Source organism: Saccharomyces kudriavzevii (assembly GCF_947243775.1).
Source record: "Saccharomyces kudriavzevii IFO 1802 strain IFO1802 genome assembly, chromosome: 13".
Classification (NCBI taxonomy): Eukaryota; Fungi; Ascomycota; class Saccharomycetes; order Saccharomycetales; family Saccharomycetaceae; genus Saccharomyces; species Saccharomyces kudriavzevii.
The window spans coordinates 219,150-242,628 of NC_079284.1; the positions used below are offsets into that span (position 1 = coordinate 219,150).

At 40.7% G+C, this 23,479-nt stretch overlaps 15 protein-coding genes across 15 annotated transcripts; 8 read left to right on the top strand and 7 right to left on the bottom strand.

Annotated features, from left to right (window-relative positions):
- Window positions 1–366: 366 nt before the first annotated feature.
- Window positions 367–891, bottom strand: YML6 (mitochondrial 54S ribosomal protein uL4m; the record flags this gene model as incomplete). The annotated part of the gene is made up of 1 exon (XM_056230205.1): window positions 367–891. The coding sequence occupies one exon, from the start codon at window positions 889–891 to the stop codon at window positions 367–369; it is 525 nt and encodes a 174-aa protein (XP_056084147.1).
- Window positions 892–1,821: 930 nt separating this feature from the next.
- On the top strand, window positions 1,822–2,650 carry RPS17A (40S ribosomal protein eS17; the record flags this gene model as incomplete). The annotated part of the gene is made up of 2 exons (XM_056230206.1): window positions 1,822–1,824; window positions 2,243–2,650. 2 exons carry the CDS (start codon window positions 1,822–1,824, stop codon window positions 2,648–2,650), a joined length of 411 nt encoding a protein of 136 aa, XP_056084148.1.
- Window positions 2,651–3,025: 375 nt separating this feature from the next.
- Window positions 3,026–4,702, bottom strand: NSE5 (Smc5-Smc6 complex subunit NSE5; the record flags this gene model as incomplete). Its single annotated transcript, XM_056230207.1, has 1 exon — window positions 3,026–4,702. The coding sequence occupies one exon, from the start codon at window positions 4,700–4,702 to the stop codon at window positions 3,026–3,028; it is 1,677 nt and encodes a 558-aa protein (XP_056084149.1).
- A 273-nt stretch (window positions 4,703–4,975) lies between these two features.
- Window positions 4,976–5,539, top strand: APT1 (adenine phosphoribosyltransferase APT1; the record flags this gene model as incomplete). The annotated part of the gene is made up of 1 exon (XM_056230208.1): window positions 4,976–5,539. The coding sequence occupies one exon, from the start codon at window positions 4,976–4,978 to the stop codon at window positions 5,537–5,539; it is 564 nt and encodes a 187-aa protein (XP_056084150.1).
- Window positions 5,540–5,764: 225 nt separating this feature from the next.
- On the bottom strand, window positions 5,765–6,853 carry UNG1 (uracil-DNA glycosylase; the record flags this gene model as incomplete). The annotated part of the gene is made up of 1 exon (XM_056230209.1): window positions 5,765–6,853. One exon carries the CDS (start codon window positions 6,851–6,853, stop codon window positions 5,765–5,767), a length of 1,089 nt encoding a protein of 362 aa, XP_056084151.1.
- Window positions 6,854–7,171: 318 nt separating this feature from the next.
- On the top strand, window positions 7,172–9,166 carry SKDI13G1160 (uncharacterized protein; the record flags this gene model as incomplete). Its single annotated transcript, XM_056230210.1, has 1 exon — window positions 7,172–9,166. One exon carries the CDS (start codon window positions 7,172–7,174, stop codon window positions 9,164–9,166), a length of 1,995 nt encoding a protein of 664 aa, XP_056084152.1.
- A 312-nt stretch (window positions 9,167–9,478) lies between these two features.
- Window positions 9,479–10,477, top strand: OST6 (dolichyl-diphosphooligosaccharide--protein glycotransferase; the record flags this gene model as incomplete). Its single annotated transcript, XM_056230211.1, has 1 exon — window positions 9,479–10,477. One exon carries the CDS (start codon window positions 9,479–9,481, stop codon window positions 10,475–10,477), a length of 999 nt encoding a protein of 332 aa, XP_056084153.1.
- A 308-nt stretch (window positions 10,478–10,785) lies between these two features.
- SKDI13G1180 (uncharacterized protein) lies at window positions 10,786–11,967 on the bottom strand (the record flags this gene model as incomplete). The annotated part of the gene is made up of 1 exon (XM_056230212.1): window positions 10,786–11,967. One exon carries the CDS (start codon window positions 11,965–11,967, stop codon window positions 10,786–10,788), a length of 1,182 nt encoding a protein of 393 aa, XP_056084154.1.
- Window positions 11,968–12,578: 611 nt separating this feature from the next.
- On the top strand, window positions 12,579–14,706 carry PSP2 (Psp2p; the record flags this gene model as incomplete). The annotated part of the gene is made up of 2 exons (XM_056230213.1): window positions 12,579–12,582; window positions 12,941–14,706. The coding sequence occupies 2 exons, from the start codon at window positions 12,579–12,581 to the stop codon at window positions 14,704–14,706; spliced, it is 1,770 nt and encodes a 589-aa protein (XP_056084155.1).
- Window positions 14,707–15,397: 691 nt separating this feature from the next.
- Window positions 15,398–17,473, bottom strand: PPZ1 (salt homeostasis regulator; the record flags this gene model as incomplete). Its single annotated transcript, XM_056230215.1, has 1 exon — window positions 15,398–17,473. The coding sequence occupies one exon, from the start codon at window positions 17,471–17,473 to the stop codon at window positions 15,398–15,400; it is 2,076 nt and encodes a 691-aa protein (XP_056084156.1).
- Window positions 17,474–17,893: 420 nt separating this feature from the next.
- TAF11 (TATA-binding protein-associated factor TAF11) lies at window positions 17,894–18,934 on the bottom strand (the record flags this gene model as incomplete). The annotated part of the gene is made up of 1 exon (XM_056230216.1): window positions 17,894–18,934. One exon carries the CDS (start codon window positions 18,932–18,934, stop codon window positions 17,894–17,896), a length of 1,041 nt encoding a protein of 346 aa, XP_056084157.1.
- A 195-nt stretch (window positions 18,935–19,129) lies between these two features.
- TRM9 (tRNA (carboxymethyluridine(34)-5-O)-methyltransferase) lies at window positions 19,130–19,954 on the top strand (the record flags this gene model as incomplete). Its single annotated transcript, XM_056230217.1, has 1 exon — window positions 19,130–19,954. One exon carries the CDS (start codon window positions 19,130–19,132, stop codon window positions 19,952–19,954), a length of 825 nt encoding a protein of 274 aa, XP_056084158.1.
- A 92-nt stretch (window positions 19,955–20,046) lies between these two features.
- UBX2 (Ubx2p) lies at window positions 20,047–21,813 on the top strand (the record flags this gene model as incomplete). Its single annotated transcript, XM_056230218.1, has 1 exon — window positions 20,047–21,813. One exon carries the CDS (start codon window positions 20,047–20,049, stop codon window positions 21,811–21,813), a length of 1,767 nt encoding a protein of 588 aa, XP_056084159.1.
- Window positions 21,814–22,021: 208 nt separating this feature from the next.
- On the top strand, window positions 22,022–22,657 carry ERV25 (Erv25p; the record flags this gene model as incomplete). Its single annotated transcript, XM_056230219.1, has 1 exon — window positions 22,022–22,657. One exon carries the CDS (start codon window positions 22,022–22,024, stop codon window positions 22,655–22,657), a length of 636 nt encoding a protein of 211 aa, XP_056084160.1.
- Window positions 22,658–22,801: 144 nt separating this feature from the next.
- Window positions 22,802–23,335, bottom strand: RAD33 (Rad33p; the record flags this gene model as incomplete). Its single annotated transcript, XM_056230220.1, has 1 exon — window positions 22,802–23,335. One exon carries the CDS (start codon window positions 23,333–23,335, stop codon window positions 22,802–22,804), a length of 534 nt encoding a protein of 177 aa, XP_056084161.1.
- Between the last annotated feature and the right edge of the window lie 144 nt (window positions 23,336–23,479).

A 23,479-nucleotide genomic window follows, 5' to 3' on the forward strand; every position in this document is an offset into this window, starting at 1 on the left:
CCTCGTTGGTAAGAGATCCCAGGGAGAGCGTAGGTCAGACACTACCGCGTCGGAGGACTTAGCCGCAATTACAACAGTGTAAACAATAAAAAAAACAGAGCATAAAATGTGCATGGGTGTATAAAGCCGGAATGATGTACAGATGTTATAATCATAATGGTCTTTTTTTTCATTCCATGGTTTTTGTTTACGAATGCCAGAGAGACTTCTCGAAGTACGATGATTGAATTCCTTGATTCATTATTTACAAAATTGTTTTTCATTTTCGTATGTAGTGGAATAATAACTGGACGGTGTAAACTAGACGAGGACTAATTCTATTTATGTATATACAAAAATCAGTTCGAAGTAGGCGATTTTTTTTTCTTACTCTCTTTGGTGCGCTATTGCTAGATATTCAAGAGCTTCTAATTCTATGAAGACAGCTTGTGCCCTCAGTATGTCATTGACCTCAATAAGCTCCTTCTGTATGACGTCTACTTTTTGTTTGAACGGCTCAGAACTTTTCATCAGCCCCTCTCTGGCCTTGTCGGTGATGAAAAGTAGTCTCTTACCTTTAAGTTGGAATTCCTCCAAGAATTTCCTGAAAATGACTTCGCCTTCAAGAATCTCCTGATCTCCAGATGTGTTTGTATTCATAATTTCCAATGCGTTCAAGTCTAGCTCTGGTGTGGGGGATATCAAGTCGATTTTGTTACCACCAATAACAAACAGCTTGCCACTTTTATATTGGTGGCTCAGCGCATTGTTGAAAGCCATGGAATATACTTTCGACGGTAATTCGGTGGAATAGTCATTTGGCGCAGTTCTTGCTAGTGCCCTAGCACCGTTATGTCTTGTTGGAGAGTTGGCATCCCCGACTCTCGCCCTTCCGGATCCCTTTTGAGGCATAAGTTTACGTCTGGAAAACCCATTTTCACTTCTACCGGGGGGATTCGAAGCACCCACCCTTCTATTATCGTTTTCGTAGACGACGGCTCTCCATAGTATATCACGTCTCAATGGAGCTGCTACAGTTGATGCGGGGACTGGCACAAATGTTAATGGCTCCAGAGACGGAAACGAGCGAACGGTCACTAACGCATACTTGGGAGGGATGGCTGCATTGGGTAGAGGGTTCAATGTGGCTTCTGCATGTGCGGTAGCATTGGTAGCTTGGTTGCGTATAAATTTCAAAGTCTATTGCACAAACAGTATGTAAGGTTAGTATATGCGTTCATCCTTCAAAAGAATCGACATACAAATGAGAGGAAAGACGTTTTCCCCATACATACTCTTACCAAATTTTTCTTCATTGTGATACTTGGCGGCTCAGCAGCTGGGAAGCAAATCGCATTAATCTCCGGTAGAGTGTACATCCCTATCATAGATCCAACTCATATTAATTGCCTTTCTTTCTCTTCCGAGATTATTTCTTGAATTCCGGGGTGACCCGACAGCCTTTTTTTTTGGGCTCAACACCTGCACATTACATCCGTACATATTTCAATCATTTTTAATTTATTCTCAATGATTTCTTCATTTCGTTGCGGTCCGCTTCGGTAAACTGCCCTGCCGTAGGAGGCGTTTTGTCCGGAAGGAAGCGAGCCTAACAGCCTCTCTGGAGATTTGCTTTGTTGGCGGGCGCAATATCATGTCTAGGCCCGGGCGGCTGTTGTCCACAACGGGGCGGTCCTCCGCGGGCCAAGCTATCAAGCTCACGCCGTCTTTAGGATCGAATTTGCTACCATATTAGCGTAGTATGTATGAAATTTAAATTATTCACGAATCAAATAACTTTATTCTGAGAAACATAAAGATCTCGAGAATAGCAATAACAAAATGGTATGTTAAGACAAACTAGGAGTTGAGTTTGGCAAAATACGAAATATCGAATCAACATGCACGCTAAAATCATACAATGAAAAACTTAGATTGGAATGAGCGATGAAATTTGAGGTCAACATTATGCCATAGTACCGACAAGAAGATAGAAACTTCAAGGATTGGAGAGATGCTCAAAATTATTACCGTTCAGGAGCTGTTATAACGGCTTTTTGACATGTTGGAAGTGAATACCTGTGGGTGCATCAGGAGAACGATGTCTTATTGTTGATTTTCTTTTTGTATATGCTAGGCAAGAGACAATATAACGTCCTAAACTGCCTCTACAAAACAATGCATTCTGACATCAGTTTACTAACAAGCAAAGTTACACGCGTTACAAACATTTGTTTGTAAGGTTTTTTTGTTATTTGAATAGGGTAGAGTTAGAACTAAGACCGTCAAGCGTGCTTCCAAGGCTTTGATTGAGCGTTACTATCCAAAGTTGACTTTGGATTTCCAAACCAACAAGAGACTTTCTGATGAAATCGCTACCATTCAATCCAAGAGATTGAGAAACAAGATTGCCGGTTACACCACTCATTTAATGAAGAGAATCCAAAAGGGTCCAGTCAGAGGTATTTCTTTCAAATTGCAAGAAGAAGAAAGAGAAAGAAAGGATCAATACGTCCCAGAAGTCTCTGCTTTGGACTTGTCCCGTTCTAACGGTGTTTTGAACGTTGACAACCAAACCTCTGACTTGGTCAAATCTTTGGGTTTGAAATTGCCATTATCTGTCATCAATGTTTCTGCTCAAAGAGACAGACGTTACAGAAAGAGAGTTTAAAATTAAATTAGATTGCTATTTAGAATAATTTACTATTCGAGATACTTGCCATTTCTTTTTTAATTTTTGTTTATTCCTTAATGTATAATTAAATAGAAAAAATATGATTATATTTATCAATTAAGCAAGAGCTGTTTCATGGAGTTCTTTGGTTGTAGGTTTATGGTTCGCAGCTCTGGAAGCACTTTGATACCACTGATTTCAACTTTCACTTCGAAATATTTTTATTTTTCATGAGGTTATCTTTTCCGTCTAGGGCGTCTTTGCTATCTGAAAGCTGAAGTATTGCTTTTTTATGCTACACATAAGATATTGAATATGCCTTAAGCAAAGATCATCCAAGTAAAAAAAGAGAGAAAGAATCATGGGGTATTTCTAGACATAGCCGCCTATATTTCTTTCACGATGAACGTCGAACATTTTGGAAACTGTGGGGTACAACAAGGGTGGATCATTCTTTAATTCAAGCAATTTCACCCACTGTCGCCTGTCTGAATCATTTTCCTTAATCGTTCTTAACATTCTTAGGTTTTCCGTGGTGCCTGTTATTGTCTCGACATCAACCAAATGAAGAAGATATCGTAAAAGCACCAGTAGGCACACGTCACACTTTTCAGTTATCAAGATTGATTCTTCGTATGATATTCTCTTGCTTTGCTCGGTAAACGTGAAACATTTTAATCTGACTAAATCAATGACTTCGCTGCAAAATGAAACGCCATCGGACAAACTCTCAACTAATGTCAAAATAACGACACATTCTTGTGTGTCTTTGAATATCTCAGAAAGCGTACCCTCGGCCAATAAAGGTATAAAATAAGACTCCTGCGATAAATTTTCAGTCATGAAAAATTTTTTGAACTGCAAAATATCATTGAAAGAAGCCAAGGTCCGTGAGATACCCTGGATAACATCATCTGCAATGATTCTTGGAGTGATCAGTCTACGACCATCAGGTACTCTTAATAGTAGTTTGAAACATGATCCAATCAACTTCCGCCTCAATGCTAATGATTTTTGTGATTTGTACAAGGCACTATATTTGAACCTGTGAATATATGTTTCCACTATAGTGTTTTCACCATTATATACAGGATGAACAGGCGTTGCGTAATTTTCAGACGGTGCCCTGTAGTTACAGTTGATAAACACATATTCAGAGAATCTATTCGCAAAATTCCGTGTGTTGAGAGATTCAAAGAAAGTTGCTAATGGACTTTCTGATAACCGTTGAATAAATAACGATTTACTTATATTTCGAGCGATTTCATGGTGTATGAAGTAATCCTGTCTAAAATTAAATAGATCAATGATTATTTCGAGTAGTGGCATCCAAATCTCATGACTTGATAAGTACAATGGTACGCTTTCTTGCAGTGAGTTGCATAACGTCCATAAAATCATGTTGATGAATTCTCCGGGCTCGCTAAGCTTTAAATTCAATAAGCGACTACCGAGTATGGTATGTGTCTGCTCCAGACAGCTAATATACGACCTATATGGATTCTTGATAGTATTACTTGGCTCCAGCTCGGGATCTGCGCTCGCATTCGGTCTGTATGCTACATCGTTTTCGGATTTTGTTCTTCTGAATCTATCGAAACTCCACTTTTGTTTTCTTGGTGTCAGCGTATCAATTGCCAGGAAAAATTGACATCGAAGCAGTTCTAAATCATGCAAATTGTATTGTTCAGCGTCAAAATCCTTCAAAATAGCGAGATACTTTTGTAAAATCTTCAAAGCTCTCCTGCTTAATGTTTCTCTAGACACGTTGTATGGATCATTCGCCCTTAGCATCGGCTCTTTGCAATATTCGGATGAAGTCGATAACGTGAAAAGCACCAACATGATATCAAAAGGTATAACCGCCAAATTGCGAGATTTGTCCAACTGGCACTCCAGAAACAACAAAACATGATCATAATTCTCCAAGAGACACATAGAATTCAGCATCTCGAATGCCAACAGGTGTCTTTCAGTGAGTTCCACAAAATAATGTGCAGATTCCCGCGGACTCACGTACGAAACAGAATTTATCAAAGCATCATCCATACTCAGATTACCATCCCAATCACCGTTTGCCGGCGATTGCCTCCATATTCCCACAATTTTTGGACAGCATATGAGTGTTTACATGTTGGTTTTAAACAAATTCTACTCTTTGCGTGGAAAAAAATCCGGCCGCTCAATGAAAAAAAAATCTTTGACGTTATAAATTCATTTCGTTGTGAATGTGGAAAGTTATTTGAAGTTATTGCTACTGGAGCCTGGTTTTGAAGCACCTTTGTCTGTTCCAGAAACAAATCTCGTGCACTCATACCAATCATGTCTATAGCTAGTTACGCTCAAGAATTAAAGTTAGCTCTACATCAATATCCGAACTTTCCAAGTGAGGGCATTCTGTTTGAAGATTTCTTGCCCATCTTCAGAAATCCAGGTCTTTTTCAAAAATTGATCGACGCTTTCAAGCTGCATTTAGAAGAAGCTTTCCCAGACACCAAAATCGATTATATCGTCGGGTTGGAATCCCGTGGGTTCTTGTTCGGCCCAACTTTAGCTATGGCCTTAGGTGTTGGTTTCGTTCCAGTTAGAAAGGGAGGTAAACTGCCTGGTGAATGCGCCAGAGCGACATACCAAAAAGAGTACGGTTCTGATGTTTTTGAAATACAAAAGAATGCTATTCCAGCAGGTTCCAACATTGTTATTGTTGACGACATCATTGCCACCGGTGGTTCAGCTGCAGCCGCTGGTGACTTAGTCGAACAAGTTGAAGCCAACCTTTTGGAATACGATTTCGTCATGGAGTTGGACTTTTTGAAGGGTAGGGATAAGTTAAATGCTCCAGTCTTTACCTTATTGAACGCTCAAAAGGAGGCTTTGAAGAAATAATTCTATTACAAGTTTTGCCCACATGCAGGGCTGGTTCTTAATATATCCGCGTTCTCTCCCTCTTTCTCTCAGTCTGGTTGTATAATATATACTTTTCTTTTAGTTTCTTGAAAAAATTGAATCCATTTTTTCCTTCATGCCACGAAATAGCATTATGTAGTTTTTACCTATTACATGTTTTTAGAGTTTTGGAGAGCAATTTTGTGTATATGCCGTAGCAACTTTTCAGGGGTCCTCTGATTTTGTCTCTAAGTGAGCATTTGCTTCATCAACCTCCTTTAATGACGTGCCAGAAACAATGCTCCAGTCTATCATTTTCTCTCCACGAGTATTGCATAGCCAATTGTTGATTTTTTTGAAATGGTTAGTCCCAAAAAAACCTCTACTTGCACTCAACGGGGAAGGGTGCACCGACTTCATCACCATGATATTCGGGTACTTACTGCCAGTTCCCACGGAAGTAGATCCCAGCAAAGACTCTACCAGTTTGATAGCGTTGTTCCCCCATAAGAGAAAAACTAAGCTCTTTCCGTCTGCCTCTCTATCCTGGATTAATAGTTGAACCACTCTTTTTGTGAATGTTTCCCATCCATGTTTAGAATGCGAGTTTGCATTATGTGCCCTCACACTTAAAGAGGTATTAAGTAATAAAACCCCTTGTGAAGCCCAGTGTGTTAAATCCCCCACTCTATTATCTTGAACAAAATCGGGATATTCTTGCTTCAATTCTTTATATATGTTCTTCAACGATGGTGGTGCTGGTGTGGGGGGCTTGACGCTGAACGCCAAGCCATGAGCCTGGTTATGATTATGATATGGGTCCTGACCGATAATCACGACTTTGACCTTATCGAATGGCGTTAGCCTGGTCCATGAGTAAATTTCGTTTGGCGGTGGAAATACGGTATGATCGGCTTGTTCCTTGGTGACAAACTGCTTCAACTTCACAAAATATGGCTTTTTGAATTCATCCATTAAATGTGGGAACCACGAATCATCAATCGTATTGAGCTCTAAAGATAGCAGCTCCTGTAGATTCGTACTCAAGTTCTTCGAAAAAGTACCCTTTACATCCGAGTCAAGAGACGGCTTGCTGGCAATGACCTCCATTGTTTCTGTTTTCGTGATTGCATCATTTGTTGTGGATGTGAAAGTGACGTCCGTCTTGCCTTTCTTGTTGGATGCCCCAGCAGTACTCTTTTTAGCGGAGAAGAAATCCTCAATTGTAGTCTGTTTCCTCTTCTGAGCCACCGTCATAATCAAATTTGTCGACAATCTCTTCATACACCTCATGGATCTAAACGGCCTATTCATTGTCCCTGGTTATGTATACTATTGTGAATTAATTACGCGTAGCGGACACATTTCCAGGATTTGACAATAAGAACAATGTTGAGTTTATGCGAAGTTGCATGCAAGATGGGGTGAAAAACAGAGAAAAGAAGATAAATCCTAGGGAAGTACGTACCAGAATAGTTCGAAAATTACGCACTTTGTTTCTATTAGTTGCTAGAGCCCGCTTTACACCTCTATTTAGGCTTATCTCTCCTCCTGACTAGCATTTTTGCACTACAAACAGGCACGATTACGAGCAGCTGGAAGAGACTCGCATACAAGATACCAGTGGGTAGAATGGCCACGACTCCGTTGCAATCTTCCCCAAGAAGTAGTCTTAAATCTTCAACCACCTCGCTGCAGTCAGTACGAACGCACTCTGACCGTATGGGTCCCAACGAGCCAAATCACAAAGCAACCAAATCCTGGTCCATATGGGGAAATAACGATGAGGGAGAACAGGAACCATCTGACAAAAATAGTGCGAATGAAGCCCGTAAGAATGGTCATCAAGAACCTGCTAATTTTGTAAATAGGGACAGTGGCATGCTCGATAACCAACAGGCAACGATCCTGAAAGAAACCAGCAAAGTCGAAAAAGATGAGACCAATAAGAGCAGTGGCAATCCAACAAAAGCAGAAGATACCGCAAGAGCTCGAACATGGCCATTTTTCTGGGGCCGAAACAAAAAAGATCCGGAGCCAGGGCATAACGTTCCTACTGATATGAATGATAACAACTTATCACGCCTAGCCAATAGTTTGAATCCAGCTCCTCTAACGAACACTTACATCCCCTATAAGCCGGATGCTATATTAATCAAGGATAAAAATATCAAAAATACCAAAACGTTAACTGACGACATAGGAAATCAGTTTCCTAACATTGTCGTGCCAAGCTTTGATATTTTACCTAAACAAACTATATGGAACACTGTCACATCGGCCATTCTGAAGTGGAAGACTGAATACTGGGATAGCAGACCTCCATCAAGGGTACGAAAAGAGGAAGAACGTGCACGACACCCACAGGATACGTCAAAAGAGGATACGAATGCAGCAGCAAATGAGGCAATAAATGAGGACTTCCTAGAGCATAACAGAGAAACCTTGTATAGAGTAGATCCATGGAAAAAAATAAACCTTTTATCGGATTACCAATCCAGACCTATCAGAATTCTCCTTGTTGGCGTTCATGGGTTCTTCCCAACCAAAATCATAAGACCGTTCATCGGTGAGCCGACAGGCACATCCACCAAGTTCGTTACGGAAGCGGAGGAAATAGTGAAAGAATATTTTGGCCATTATAAGGTACCCATTGAAATTAACAAGATTGCTCTGGAAAGGGAAGGCGAGATCTTTGATAGAGTGGATTTCTTCTATAAGGTTATGAAGCATTGGAGCAAAGAAATTAATAACTCGGATTTCATTTATTTTGTAAGTCATTCTCAGGGCTGCCCAGTCACTATCATGCTTTTAGCGAAGCTGATCAAAAATGGCATAATCAATCTCGATAACTCGCAATTTTTCAACGATGAAATTCAATTTTGTTCGTCCAAAAAAATCATATCGGTCTTGGCAATGGCAGGTATCAATAATGGTCCGTTTTACGGTGCCGATCAAACCCTATTTGTGCGTGCATACCAGACGATTGAAAAGGACTCCTTGCGAGAGTTATTCGAGTTTCAAAAGTTCGACTCCAAACAGTCGCAAAGCCTCATAGAGGGACTAAGAACAATCATATCAAATAACGTTAAAATTACGTTTGTGGGGTCTATCAATGATCAATTGGTGCCTTTGTATTCGTCCACATGTCTTTTTGCCAATCACCCCAACATATTTCGTGCAATTTTTATTGACAGAGGATCACAAACGCCTGCATTTATCACCCGAATAGTTAAGATAGCTGGTTCCCTGTTGGACTTGGGTTACAATGACCATGGAATCATAAAAGAGATAAGTGGATCTTTGGCGGGCACTTTGACAGGAGGTGGCCACTCCACCATCTATAATGAAAAACAAGTCTACCACTTGGGGATCAAATTTGCATTGGAAACAACGGATTTGTCAGAAATTCATCCCGTTGAATATTCACCGTACAAATTGTCTGAGCTGGGAGCTAACCCTTATCGTCTGCCGTGGTGTATGAGAGGATTAATGTACGAATCTAACAAGCACTTCAGTAATGAAGAAATCAAGATGTTATTTAAGGAGTTTGAAGAATGGGAACCAGAAACCAAGCAACTCAAGGATATAAAGAATAGGCTCAATGGTTTAAAGTATCGACTTTGAGGAAATATGAACCCTCATTATTTACCACCTCCTCTTTTCTTTCGGCAGAAGAAGCACATTTTAACTCATCAGATATTTAATAAAAGCATCTACATGTCTAATAGTACTCTATACTGTCATATTGACGAGTTATATATTTATTTATTCATTCACATTTTTTTTTTGTTCTCTTATTTAACTATACCTCTGATTAATATTCGCGTATTGAAATCACGATGATCTAAAAAAGAAAATAGAAACTTGAATTTAGGAGTTTTGGAAATAAGAAATGCATGTAGAAGTGAACCGCGAACTGAATCATACAGAGAAAGTATGAAGTGGTGCAGCACGTACTTTGTTCTATGGATCACCCTTATATTGCAGACCTTCCAGAACTCTATAGCAACAGCATCCAATAGTATAGATGACATCCTACAATTGCAAGATGAAACTGGCGTGATAACAGTGACAGCTGAAAACTACCCACTGCTGAACAAGGGTGTTCCAGGTTATTATAATATTTTGTATATCACTATGAAGGGTACAAACAGCAACGGTATGAGTTGCCAATTGTGCCATGATTTTGAAAAAAGTTACCATGCGGTAGCTAATGCTATTCGCTCGCAGGCCCCACAGTCTCTTAGTTTGTTTTTTACACTGGACGTTAATGAAGTGCCACAATTGGTTGAGGACTTAAAGTTACAAAACGTACCTCATCTTGTAGTATACCCGCCGGCAGAAGATGCAAAGCAAGCAGAATTCGAATGGAAAACGTCACCTTTTTTCCAATATCCTTTGGCTCCCAATAGCGCAAATGATGCTTTGCGCTTTGGGGATTTTCTAGCAAAAATCCTCAATATTTCAATAACCGTTCCTCAAGACTTTAACATTCAGGAGTTCGTCTATTATTTTATTGCATGTATGGCAATTTTTATTTTCATCAAGAAAGTGATTTTTCCGAAGATAACTAATAAGTGGAAGTTCTTCTCCATGATATTATCATTTGGTATCCTTTTACCAGGTATTACTGGTTACAAATTTGTAGAAATGAATGGAATTCCCCTTATTGCACGTGATGGAGAGAATCGTATAATGTACTTTAGTGGTGGTTCTGGATGGCAATTCGGTATAGAAATCTTCTCCGTATCATCGATGTATATTGTGATGTCTACGTTATCCATATTGTTAATTTGTCTGCCTAAGATTTCGCGTATAAGTGAAAAGATGAAAGGACTACTGGCGTCACTTTTGGCCTGTGCTTTATTCTATTTCTTTTCTTATTTCATTAGCTGTTACTTGATTAAGAATCCGGAATACCCAATCGTTTTTTGATTTTCGGCAAGTATCTTCTTCAATGACTACTTGACGAAATGTCTACCAATCGGGAGTTTAGTGACGGATAACCGATTAGTATATTGAGTCGAGACGCCTTCTCTTTTGTCGGGTTGCCTTATACCATTTTAAATCCCGATGCTGCAGAAACGAAAATATTATTAGAAAAGTTATAATATACATTCTATGTAAAGGAAAAAAAAATTTCTTCTAAAACTTACTATTGGGAAAGTTGCATGCAAATAGTTTTTTTAATTGTTTCTAGTTCATTTTGTGTGGTAGGAAAGATGAGAAGTTTTTTTTGCAAATCAGCTATTTGCTACTGGTTGTTCCACTGCTTCATAGTTGCTTGCCGTCACTGAGTTTCCGAAATGTTCCTCCTCAGAGCTTTTATTAATGATGAAAAATGAGCCTAGAATGAGGGTGGCACCAAATAAATAAAGTACAGACATGGTTTTGTGCTTGAAGATTACATCACCAAACATTGCTAAGGGTATTGTTATACTTAATCCGACAGTGACGGTCAAAGGACTAGTTAGTAGCATAGCCTTTGCCCAACAGAAATCACTGATAAATGTGATGAGACAGTTGACAAGAATGATTATGATAACTTTAGGATCCCTGGGCAGGGCAAATGGCTCCCAGCCGAAAAAGTCCAACACGATTAGTGATGGCCAGAGGAAGAGCAAATTAAAGAGACCAACAAAGCCAAAAAAAATCTTCATATTGACACGAGTCTCGTCTCCAACTTCTCTTTTCAACAGCGTACTGTAGACACCATAAAGCACAGCACCCGCAAGAGCCAACAAGTTGCCCATTAGGACCTGCATAGTGTCGTTATCGTCACTGCTGATATCCGCGATATGACGTTGATAGCGTTGGTGAGAGTCTGATTTTGTAACCATGATTATGCCGATGAATGAAATGAACGATCCCAGTATTTTGGACTTGTTCAATGATTCAACATGGCAGATGGCGCCTATAAAGAGAGTGAAAAACGAAGAAGTGGTGGAAAGGATAGTCTGCGATGCCACCGATGTGAATGCCAACGAAGCGTTTGTCACAAGGTTGGCTGTGAACCAAAGTATACAGAACTCGGCACTCAACTTGATTGTCTCATACAACGTCAACCTCTTCTTCTGGATTGTCTGCGTACCGGCTTCGAGGTTTGTGAGTAGAGGACTGGTCACATCGACCGAGCTGCCAGCATCACTACCAGTGCCTTCCTCCTCCATGATTAGTTCGCGATGAACGTTTGCGCTACCTGTGTCTTTGTAGTTCGCCACGACTGCCTTCGCAGTGGGGAAAAGATAAAAGATAAAGGCGGCAGTATTGATATACGTGATGAAGAACGGCTTTCTATAGGAGTCATCTTCGAAAATCAAATTTATCAGGAATGACGATAAGACCCACAAAACAATGACTAAACCCAACATCAGGAGGCCTAAGCTCCACCTCTTATTGAAGGACGCTTGATCTTTTGACACCATGACTCTGTTAAACTTCTATTTGAGAGAGGAAAAGAGAAGGGGAAAAAAAAAAAGAAGACACTTCCTTTACTTGTTTGCCTTATCACAACACAATGCAATAAAATACCAATGTCCAATACAGCTGAATCGAGGACAAGAATAAGTATAAGTTATGTATTAAGATACGTTTTGTACGAGTTGTAAGAAATAGAAAGACTCCGATTGCGCATCGCTAAAATAAAACTTCACAACCACACTTTTTGCTGGAGTTTTTATTACCTGATTAGAAAGAGTAAGAAAGAAGCCAAAATTTTTCAAAAAAAAAAAAATAAAAAAAGACAAAGTCACGTGACTATAATGTACCCTAAGGGCTATTTTTTAAATATATTAGGTTATTCATGTAATTCTTATCATGCCGGGTTCAGACCTGGCCATGTGGTTTAGGTTACTGTTAGGGTTTAATTTCACTGAAATTTCGGAAAATTTGGGTTACTTTAAATAAAACAGAACTATAGAGATACGTTCTTTGGACTTTAAGGCTTATCTCCACAAAGAATTGTGCAAGAAATAATCCTGGAAATACACGTTTGCTCACTCGATCTTAATCATATAGAGTGCTGGAACGGGAAGAAATGGGTATGTGCCTTGGTTTTCTGATTAGCCCCTTTTGATCCATAACGGTCCTCTTTTGTTTCCTCTTCTTTTTTTTTTATTTTTATGTTTACTATTTTCTTCTGTTTCAATCATACGTAGGAGTTATAGCATGGAAAGAGGATATTACGTTTTATGTGGATTTGTGAAAACAAAACAAAACGTTTAAAATAGCCACTAACAATTGAACAATCTTCTCTCTTGGCCTCTTCTTTTTTTTTTGCTGTTGTCTAAAATTGAGCTGATTAGACATGGTCTTGCAATGATCTAGACTCCATGTGATCAGTCGGTTTTTCTGCGAAGAAGAGAAGGCCACGGAATGTCTATATATGTTTCTGCCCAGGAACAAATAATACATCTAATAATAATGGTACTACGAAGAAAATGTCCCTAGAAGAGTTTCTAGGGAATGACACTTTAGGCGAGTCTGTGTGGGATGAGGAAGACATTAACCTAGATGCAATAAGCAACACTACGAATATCGACATCTTGAAACAGACGAAAGGAGGTAGCGAACATCAGCGTGATGGTCAGCAGCAAGCCCCACACGGCGGCCATGGGCCTATGAATAGGTCGCGTTTCTCCAATTCCGGACCCTTTGGCAGCGGTGGCATGGGGGACTTTGCAAACCATCACTATCCGCAGCAGCATCAGCAGGGCCCTCCTTATATTGTTAAGTTTTCCGATTTGCCACCAAAGTTTTCTAATTTTGATATTGAGGATCTTTTTCAGGCAAAGTTCACCAAATTCATTAAGTTTAAACTATTCTGGGAGGTTAATAAAAACCCTAGTATTTCTACTTTAAAGTCGGGCTCTGTGTTTGACCAAAATTTCAAACGTGACTCAAAAGTAGCATTCGTCGAACTATACTCATCTCGTGATATGGACAAGATTTTGAACTACTGGACCACTCCTTTGAAAGAAGTTTACCACATCACTACAGCACCCGCCGAGTTCGATGATTTCAAAGATTATAGCACGAAGGTCAAACTGTTAACGGACCCGAAAGACGATGCCGGCAAACCATACATCGCCAAGGCCTCCAAATCGAAATCAAACCCCTTTGGAAGTGCCAGGCCCGTTGATACGCAATCGAAGATCCTGGATATCGAAGAAAAAATGGAAAATCTACACGTAGAAGATACGACGACTTTGAGAGCATCATTGGTCCCTAATAGTGATTTCACAACAGCAACGGTAGCGGGTAGCAAGATCACAATCTTGAAAAAGCAACCATCTACAGACGAAGAATCAACTTCTGCGACCTCAACTCCAAAACCTTTAAGTTACTCCGAAGTGGTGGAGAGATCCGTGGTTAATGAAACTTCCAAGAAAACCACACCTTTGAGCAATATCAGTTCGTCAGCTTTGGAACTACAATCGACCGATAAATCAGACGAATTCAATGGACAATACGAACAACAAGGCTGTGATAAATACAACAATGATAAAACTAAATCGGATTCCTCAAGTGAAAAAGATAAAGGCCCAGAAACAGATTCCGACGCACAATTTACTTTCAAGAATGTTGAAAGAGAACACAATATCGGTAGAAACAGATACAATGGTAATCAGAACAACAGTAATGGCAATTTCAGAGGGACCAGCAGATATCGTGGAGGTGCCAACAGCAGCAATTATAAGAGCGGGAATAATAATCGTGGTAACCGTGGTGGAAATCGCGGCGGCAACTCTTTCAATAACGGTGGTAATGCTTACGACAATACTAATACTAATAATAATAATAATGGTTCAAGATACCATGATCGACAGAACAACGACGACGGAGCTGTTAGCTCAGGGTCGTCTTCAGATGCCTCAGGACACAACAACAACGAATTCGCAAACCCAACATCCAACACCCAACAATACTCCATCTTTAAACCAGCAAGCGGGTTCCTTGGTCAAAGCAGTAATGATTCCATGAGGAATAATGGGCGTGGTAACTATAACAGCAGTAGTGTAGGTGGAGGTTCAAGAGGAAGGGGATTTGGTAGAGGAAGAGGATATGGCAGAGGTACATATAGCAATCGTGGCAGCCGTGGTGGACGTGGAAACAGTGGCGGCTACTCTAATTACAACGCTAAAACAGCAGATATGCCTCTATGATTTATTTGTCTAACACATCAATTGTTTTCTTTCCCCTTTATCTTTTCTTATTTTGTCTTACTCAGCTGCGCACTTGAGTAATGTAATATAGCGTCTTTTTCCTCTTAAACTTTTTTTTTCAACTTTATTTTGTCCTCTACATTTTTATTATTTGCGTCGTTTCTGTCCATTTCCTATTTAGTTATTTTGATTTTTTTTTTCACTCTCGTCCTTCTGATTGATCTATTTTGATTATATATTTCCGTTTGGTTAGTCTACTATTTTTATAGCCCCTTATTTCTCGAAGAAGTTATATGAAGGTCCGCAAACATTTGCAGTTTTGTAAGCAATCTTTTACGTTATATGCGATATTAGGGATGTCCAGGAGCATCCTTTATGGTAAGGAACAAATATTCAATTATATGACAATATATAATCACTTAATGTACAAAGATAGGATAAGTATAACAACGGCAAAATAGAAGAAAATTTCGCAAAATGCCAGATTGCGTGAAACAGAACGAACGATGCTAAACATGCGAAGGCAAAAGCCCAACAAAACGAAGTTTTCTAATGTCATTAGGAAAAGACGGAATTCTGTTGTCCTATCTTTTATATATATATGTATATGTAGGTCATTGGGTTGATCATTAATGATGAATATGATACTTTTGAATTTCTTTATTTACCTGTTTTTTGCCCAGTATATTTACTATTGAGAGTCGTTATCGTTTGTGATGATTGTTTCTATCATTTGTTGTTGTTGATTGGCCAATTTTCTTTCCTGCCTTCCTTTTTTCATTACTTGCTTCAAAGCGGCACTATCTAGTGGATCCAATAATTCGAAAGAGCATAATAAACCTTCACTGACGCTCATTACAGCCCCCCAATTATCAAATTCACCGCAATAGTTCGGCGCAGAAAACACTGTAACAAGACTTCTATCATTGAAAAATTCATAGCCATCCTCCACAACCATGTGAGCTCTACAAACCAAATCAAACCCGAACTTGTTCAAGAATTTGTTAATGGCCACTTTGTTATAGCAGTAACTTACACCACGTTCATTATCCTCCCATTCATTGGGTGAATCTGTCGGATCTGACCATAAAAGATCATTAATCAAACCAAAATCAGGTACATCAGTAGGTCTGACCACATGTCTAATTTCATCCATGGAGTTCAACACTGGCGATAATCCACCATGAACACAAAAAATCTTCCCAGCGACGATGGCGGCTAATGGCAGTGTATTGAAAGTGTCAATGAAAGTTTTCCAGATTTTGATGTTACAACGACGTTTACATTCATCATAAAACCCGTAAACTCTCGTGACGTTAGCACATTCGTGGTTGCCTCTCAATAAAAAGAAATTTTCTGGGTATTTTATCTTGTAACAAAACAGAAGTAATATAGTTTCCAGCGATTGTTTACCACGGTCCACGTAATCACCTAGGAATAAATAATTTGAGGAGGGTGGGAATCCGCATTTAGTGAAAAGTCTCAAAAGATCACCGTACTGACCATGAACGTCACCCACAATTTTAACAGGAGGTGATAGTTCCAGCAACGAAGGTTGAGAAAGAAAAATTTCACGCGCTTTGATGCAAATCTGCAGAATTTCATTGTTCTTCAAACAAACATTTTTCGTCCTCTTTGCTGCATAGCCTGCATCTAGTAGTTTTTGTATAGTCTCATCAATATCAATAGGTTTTTTGAATTTTTTAGGTGCATTTTTATTTGTGGAAGTGTGCGTAATATCATCGAATTCCTCATTCGGATCTTTTTTGTTATTTATGTTGTTATTATGTTTATCATTAATATTTTCCATTGATACACGGGTATCGCTCAATTGAGACGTGTTTTCGATATCGTCGTCATGATTGAGAACTTTAGTTGGATAAATATCGCGGCTTGAATGATGATTCAAAGAGGAGGTTGAAACGGAGTTGAAATATTCGCCGGAATGGTCCATCAGTTTGGACAAGCCTGGGGAATTTAATGGAGTGCTGTAAGCAGTATTACCATCCGAGCCAAATGAAGATTTCCTGCTGTGTAGTGAGGAAGCATGCGAATTTGACCGGGTTAAAGCCTGTACCAAATAATTCTCCTGATTGTTGGAGGAGTACGACGCACCGTTAGTCTCTTCATGAGTTACATCTGATTTCCTTCTTGACATTGAGCCGCTTCTTATACTAGACGGGCGAGAATTCGAAGATCTGGAAACTTTTTTTGCGTGTGATATATCGTTGTCTTTATCATCGTTATCATCATCTGTTAAGGCGTTCTCATGGTAGGTTGAGGAATATGAAGACTTATGCTTGGATACGTGTGCGCTGCTATTATTTGTTTTTAATATAGGTGATTTGGGTTCCATTTGAATCATTGAAGGTGGTAAATCAGCAGCTGCCTTTGTATTATAGCTTGATCTTCTTGAGGTGGAAGGTCTCTTCGTGGAAGAAGGGGAAGGAGTAGTCAACAATTCATTTTGGGAATTCGAATGCGAATGTGAGCTGGAGGGGAAATGGTAACGATTCGTGTGCGAACCATGTTGTTGATGGTTAACCTCAAGATTTGACTTGGATGGGGTCGGGGGATCCGCGATGTTCGAATTGGTATTTGTAGTGGAAGATGAGGGAAGAGATCGCCTCGATTTTGAGGATTTATTTGATTTTGAAGACTTCACGGAATGGGAAGTGTCAGTTCTCGACACTTGAGGGCGGGGGTTTCTCGAGGAGGAACTCGAATGTGGAGTCTTTTTAGAGGATTTTGAACTTGAATTACCCATTTCAAAACGAGGGAAAAAATAAGCAGAGTGGATGATTTATTGTTTTATGGCAAACTCCCTGGGAAAAAGAAACGAATGCAATGATAAAATAGAAATAAAACAATAAAGAAAAGTATAATCAAATGTATTTCAGAGAAGTACTTTTTTATATAGTCTTTATATTTAACTTGAGAGAAAAAGATTTAACTTGTATTGCCAAAAAAACAAAACAAATAACGAGGGCTGTTTTCCTATGCCTTTATGTTAATTATGTGTCAATGGTTCATGAAAGAAAACATAGTAGCGGAATTAATGAAGATCTACAATAATCGTTTTCTTTTTTTTTTTTCATTAATTTATACGTTACCTTTTTAAAAATAGCCTTGTCATTATGAACGAAGTGTATATATCTATATGATGGAGCTACTGCAGGATACATATCTACCTAAACATGGATCCCTGTCCCTCACCTTGGGTTCTCCAGTAGGCATTAGGCAAATTATCCGACTGCAGACGGTAGAGCCTCCAGGCCTCCCGGATATGCTCAGGCAAGACGGGGCTGTTATTGTATTTTTCGATGCTTACATCCAGCTTGTTGAATTGAAGAACGAGCTTGTTATACTGCTCAATGAGTTGTAACTTCAAGTCCTGAGAACTGTGGTCCGACTGCTGCAAGGACTTTGACTGTAACAAGGAGTTACCCAAAGTAGTTTCGCGCTTGTCCACTTCTTCATCATCGAAGTAAAAATCTGGCTCGTCTTCGGGTACGCTATCAGATTGATAGTCCTGTTTGTACTGTTGGTTTTCCATGATGGAAAAAGTCAATTTTTTAAGGTGTTTTTTTAATTTATACCCTATTTTGGTCCTCTTGTCGAATTCTATGCACATTTGACTCGTCAGCCACTTATTTTTCACAACCATGGCCAACTCGATGATCTCACCGGCGTATATTTTGCCTGTTGCCTGCAAAAACACACGAACGTTTTCACTTATGGTTTGGTTTGTTACCGTGCTGGCCAGTTTTTTCACCTGCGTTTTGTTTAGAGATGTCCTGTGGAAAACCTCAAATCGATTGGTTTGATCTTTATCTAGGTTGGTCACTAAGAGCTTGAACTGTTCGTCTTGTGTGAGATTGTCTTCCTTGTCGTCGTTGCCATGGCCACTTTCATGATTGCTTTTTTGTATTTGCTTCTGTAAGATATCTCGCGGGAATATTAGGTTTTCAGGGACTTTATTGATGGAGTCCGGATCTTGCTGGTTTATCTTGGATTTTTTGAATTTGTATTTCGGGTACTCGTTCAATTGATTCTTAGATGGGATGCCACCCGTCCGTAGGTTTTGCAGTTTCCACGTCACGTAGTCTTGGTCCTCACTGATAACCTGGTCAATCATCTGCTTTGTAGAAAGATAGTTGGCTATTGTCAGTATTGGTGGGTAATTGACTTTAGGAATAGTGTCTATAGGACCTTGAGGTTCGTTCATCATGGGCCCGGTATGATATGAATCTCTTGTCTATGTTTGATCTGCATGACTATATGCAGCCTACTTATATATCTGTGTAATTTTTCACATTTTAAGTTTTCAGTTTAAAAAATTGTAAAAGAGAAAAAAATCGATGATGACATGTGCAGAGATGAGACTTGAAAGGACCGACAAACAGAAGCCTACGAAACCAGCATGGAGGCAAACGAGGCAGCTCGCAAAGAACAAGAGTATGTTCACAAGGTGTATAACCAGATTGCGCCGCATTTCTCTCAGACCAGATACAAGCCATGGCCCATTGTGACGCAGTTCCTTCAGACGCGTGCAATGGGCGCCATCGGTGTCGATGTCGGATGTGGCAACGGCAAGTACCTTGGAGTGAACCCTAACGTGTATATTATCGGATCAGACCGCTCAGACGGGCTCATTGAGTGTGCCAGGGATATAGATCCGTCATACAACCTGCTGGTTGCGGACGGGCTGAACCTACCGCACATGGACAACACATTCGACTTCGCCATCTCAATTGCCGTGGTGCATCACTGGTCTACGAGGGAGAGACGCGTTGAGGTGATTAGACACATTTTATCAAAACTGCGCCAGGGCGGCCAGGCTTTGATCTACTGCTGGGCATTGGAGCAGGGCAGTTCCCGTAGGGGCTACCACGAGGGCATGGAGCAAGACGTCTTCGTTCCTTGGGTTCTTCCAAAGGACAAGCTCAAACCCAAGTCTACGCCAGTTGCCAAGGCAAAGGCCAAGGCAAAGCCAGACTTGACGAATATCCCCCCGAAGGAGCGTTCTGAATACTTGCAGCGTTGGAAAGAGGAAGAACAACGCGGACAAGGTCTTGGCGACGGTAGTGATAAGCATCAGGAGCAGAAACAGGAAGAGGTGAAGTACCGGTACTACCACTTATATCGGGAGGGCGAATTGTCTGAGGATTGCCGCCAGGCTGGCGCCGCCGTTCAGAGTGAGGGCTTCGAGCGTGACAACTGGTGGGTGGTGGCCCAGAAGAGATGAAGGTGACGTATATATATAGGCATATATACGTATATAGACAGCCGTAGTTGTAGGAGTAGAGGTATGTAGCAACCTCTACAGTGTAATCCAAGATGCCAGTAGTCAATCATGAAGGTAGCGAGTTCCATCTCTCGCACACGGAGGAGGACAAGTTGAACGAGTTCCAGGTCATCACGGATTTCCCCCCAGAGGACTTGCCAGATGTGGTGAAACTGCTGAGGAACCACGGTTGGCAGTTAGAGCCTGCACTGAGCAGGTATTTCGATGGGGAATGGAAGAATGGTTCCGAAGAGGTGATGAGGGAGGCCACGCATACGCCCTCGCGCGTAGCGGATAGCTTGGCTCCACCGGTGTTGGGCCCCAGACCCTTGTCATTTACAACTTCATTGCCCGTCGTCAGACCTTTGCCGGCAAACTTCCGTCATGATTTCAGGACCATTGGGTTGAACGGGCGCTCCAACACAGTGTGGTCTATGTTCGAATCTTTCAGTTATGATGGTAACCCCTTTCTTTTCGTATTGCTGTTGATCCCGCGAATAATTAATAGGTTGTCTGCCACGATATTCACGTTCTTCTGCACTCTATTGTCTTTGCATTCGATGAGTGGTGGCGGCAGCTCAGACAAGCCCAAGATCTCCAAAGTCCCCAAAGCACCTACCAGAGAAACCCACATCCCGGTCGCTGAAGTACTGGGCGATACGAAAGACAAGGACGAATTTTGTCAACTGAAAAGCTTCGACCCGGACATCTCCTTCAATGAAGCATTGCGCATTGCAAAAGAGGAGTTTAAATTTATCTTGCTCGTCCTGGTGGGCGATACGTGCGACGCCGACGCTGACGCTGACGCCGTAGATGTTAACTCTAGGTTACTATTGGAAAAAATTCTGTTGAATAAAAAGACCGTACAGTACCTGCGCAAGATTGACGATGAGCTCATCATTTATTTGAAGTGCGTCCAAGAGTTGGAACCTTGGCTGATCGCTCAGCAGCTGGGTGTCAGAAACACACCAGAAATATATCTCATTGCAAACGTGTCTAACAAGACTTCCCACTCAGAAACCGTGTCTTCACAAAGGCTTTCCATTCTCAGCAAATTGAGGATTAATTCGTTGAACAAGTTTTTACAGTCGTTGACAAATGCGGTGGAAAGATACAGCCCAGAATTAGTTGTTAACAGAACAGAAATGCACGAACTACGGATGTCAAGGGAAATCAAAAAACTGCAGGAGGACGCATACATGAAATCACTTGAAATGGACAGAGTCAAAGCCATAGAAAGGGAAAAGAGCCTGAAACTAGCGCAAGACTTGAAGTTGAAGTCGACTGGCCAGCAATTAAACTGGTTAAAGGCCTGCGTTGACGAACTTCAGCCTTTGGAGACTACAGAAGCCCAAACTACTCTGCAATTCAGAACCTCGAGTGGTAAAAGATTCATCAAAAAGTTCCCTTCTATGACCACGCTTTACCAAATCTACCGATCCATCGGATGCCACATATACCTCGAAGTATACTCCAGCGACCGTGCCGAATGGGTCAGCGCCCTTCAGGAGAAGATAAGCCAGTTGGCCGCAGACGATGGTGTGCTCTGCTTCAAACACGAGCAACTCCATACAAGCACTACTACCACTATTACTGCCGATGAGCTCGGTGACATCATCAACAACGAGCTTGCCTCTTTCGATCTCGAGCAAGGTAAACTCGAATTCAACTTCGAGTTGGTGTCGCCTTTCCCTAAGTACACCGTGCATCCCGACGAAGAGATATCTGTGGGCCAAGTGCTCCAATTATGGCCCAACGGCAGTCTTTTAGTGGAAGCTTTTGTTGAAGAAGAAGAAGAAGAAGAAGGTGAGAAACAATGAACGAAAACATCTGCTCGTGAAAAACGACAAACGCGTATGAGGAAGTTCCAAAGTCCATTTTTTTTCGTTTTTTGATGTTACTGTTTCGTCTCCCTAACAATTTTGACCAACCGTTAGTTATTACGTGTTATATCTTTGTTTAGGAGCTGGCGCTACGTTTATAGTTGTATAGCTCAGTTGTTCTCATAGGCAGAAAGCAAAAAAAAGGATGCAGTTATTACGGTTTTGGTTGACCGCTTTGGTCTCTTTGGCGGTGGCTGTACAGGGTTTACATTTCGACATTGCAGCATCTACGAGCCCAGAACCATTTTGTATTCGTGATTTCGTCACCGAGGGCCAATTGGTCGTCGTGGACGTCCATTCCGATGGTTCTGTTGGGGATGGGCAAAAGCTGAACCTTTCCGTTCGTGATTCGGTTGGAAACGAGTACCGTAGAAAGAGGGATTTTGCAGGTGAAATCCGCGTTGCCTTTACTGCCCCATCCTCCACAGCATTCGACGTTTGTTTCGAAAACGAGGCCCAGTATCGTGGCCGTTCTTTGAGCAGGGCCATTGAATTGGACATCGAGAGTGGTGCCGAAGCTCGTGATTGGAACAAGATCAGTGCCAATGAAAAGTTGAAGCCCATAGAAGTCGAGTTGCGTAAAGTGGAGGAAATCACGGACGAAATTGTGGACGAGTTGGCCTATTTGAAAAACAGAGAAGAAAGATTGAGAGATACTAATGAATCCACGAACAGAAGAGTAAGAAACTTTTCAATCGTGGTCATTGTTGTATTGTCCTCGCTAGGTGCTTGGCAAGTCAATTATCTGAAGAATTACTTCAAAACAAAACATATCATTTAAGCAGAAAAAAAAAGACACACCACGCATTTGTCTATCAAATAACCCTATAGTCGCATATGTACTCAACTATATTTACATATATACGAATTGATCTTAGAATCGAGAAAAAAATGGAAAAACAGAATTTAATATGGCTCTGCCTGTTTACATCTTCAAATATCCGAGTTTTCCTAATACACACCCAAAGTCCAAATATGTCATGAAAAGCCTCTTACCATCAGTGGCACAACTAATCATTTCAATGGTCCCTGCGCTCTGGTCAGCCCCGATGAGATTGCAAATTTTTTGCAGATCTTTCACACTTAATACATGATCTCTCAGCGCTACTTGTGGGAAGTCCACATCTCTGCCGCAGCTTCTAATGAGCATCGACCACAGATCATCTATCACCGTTAAATTATTCATTAGTATTAATAATTGGCATGTACACCGTATCAACTTCGTGAAATCTACCACCTTGGTACCCTCAATAACAATGTTTTCATTCCTAACCATTTTGAAAATCGTGCGCTCTAGTTGTAAATCCCGGAAAAATGTCGGTAGTTCATTAACTGTCATGTCATGATCCAGGCTACGTTCCGCAAACTTCTCTAGTATTTCATCTTCCACTTCGCCGGGGACTTTCGGATTTTCAAACAGCTCTACTCTCTCGTAACTAACACTATTGGTCTTGCTCATTGCGGTGGTATCCAACGATTATTATGCCACCGGCCAATTATGATGGCCAAGCTTGCTAGCATAGTGCTTGCACATGTGCATCATTCTATATTCCACATTATCCCTTTGTAGTGACCCGCCTGGTGTGCGACATAAAGAAAAAAT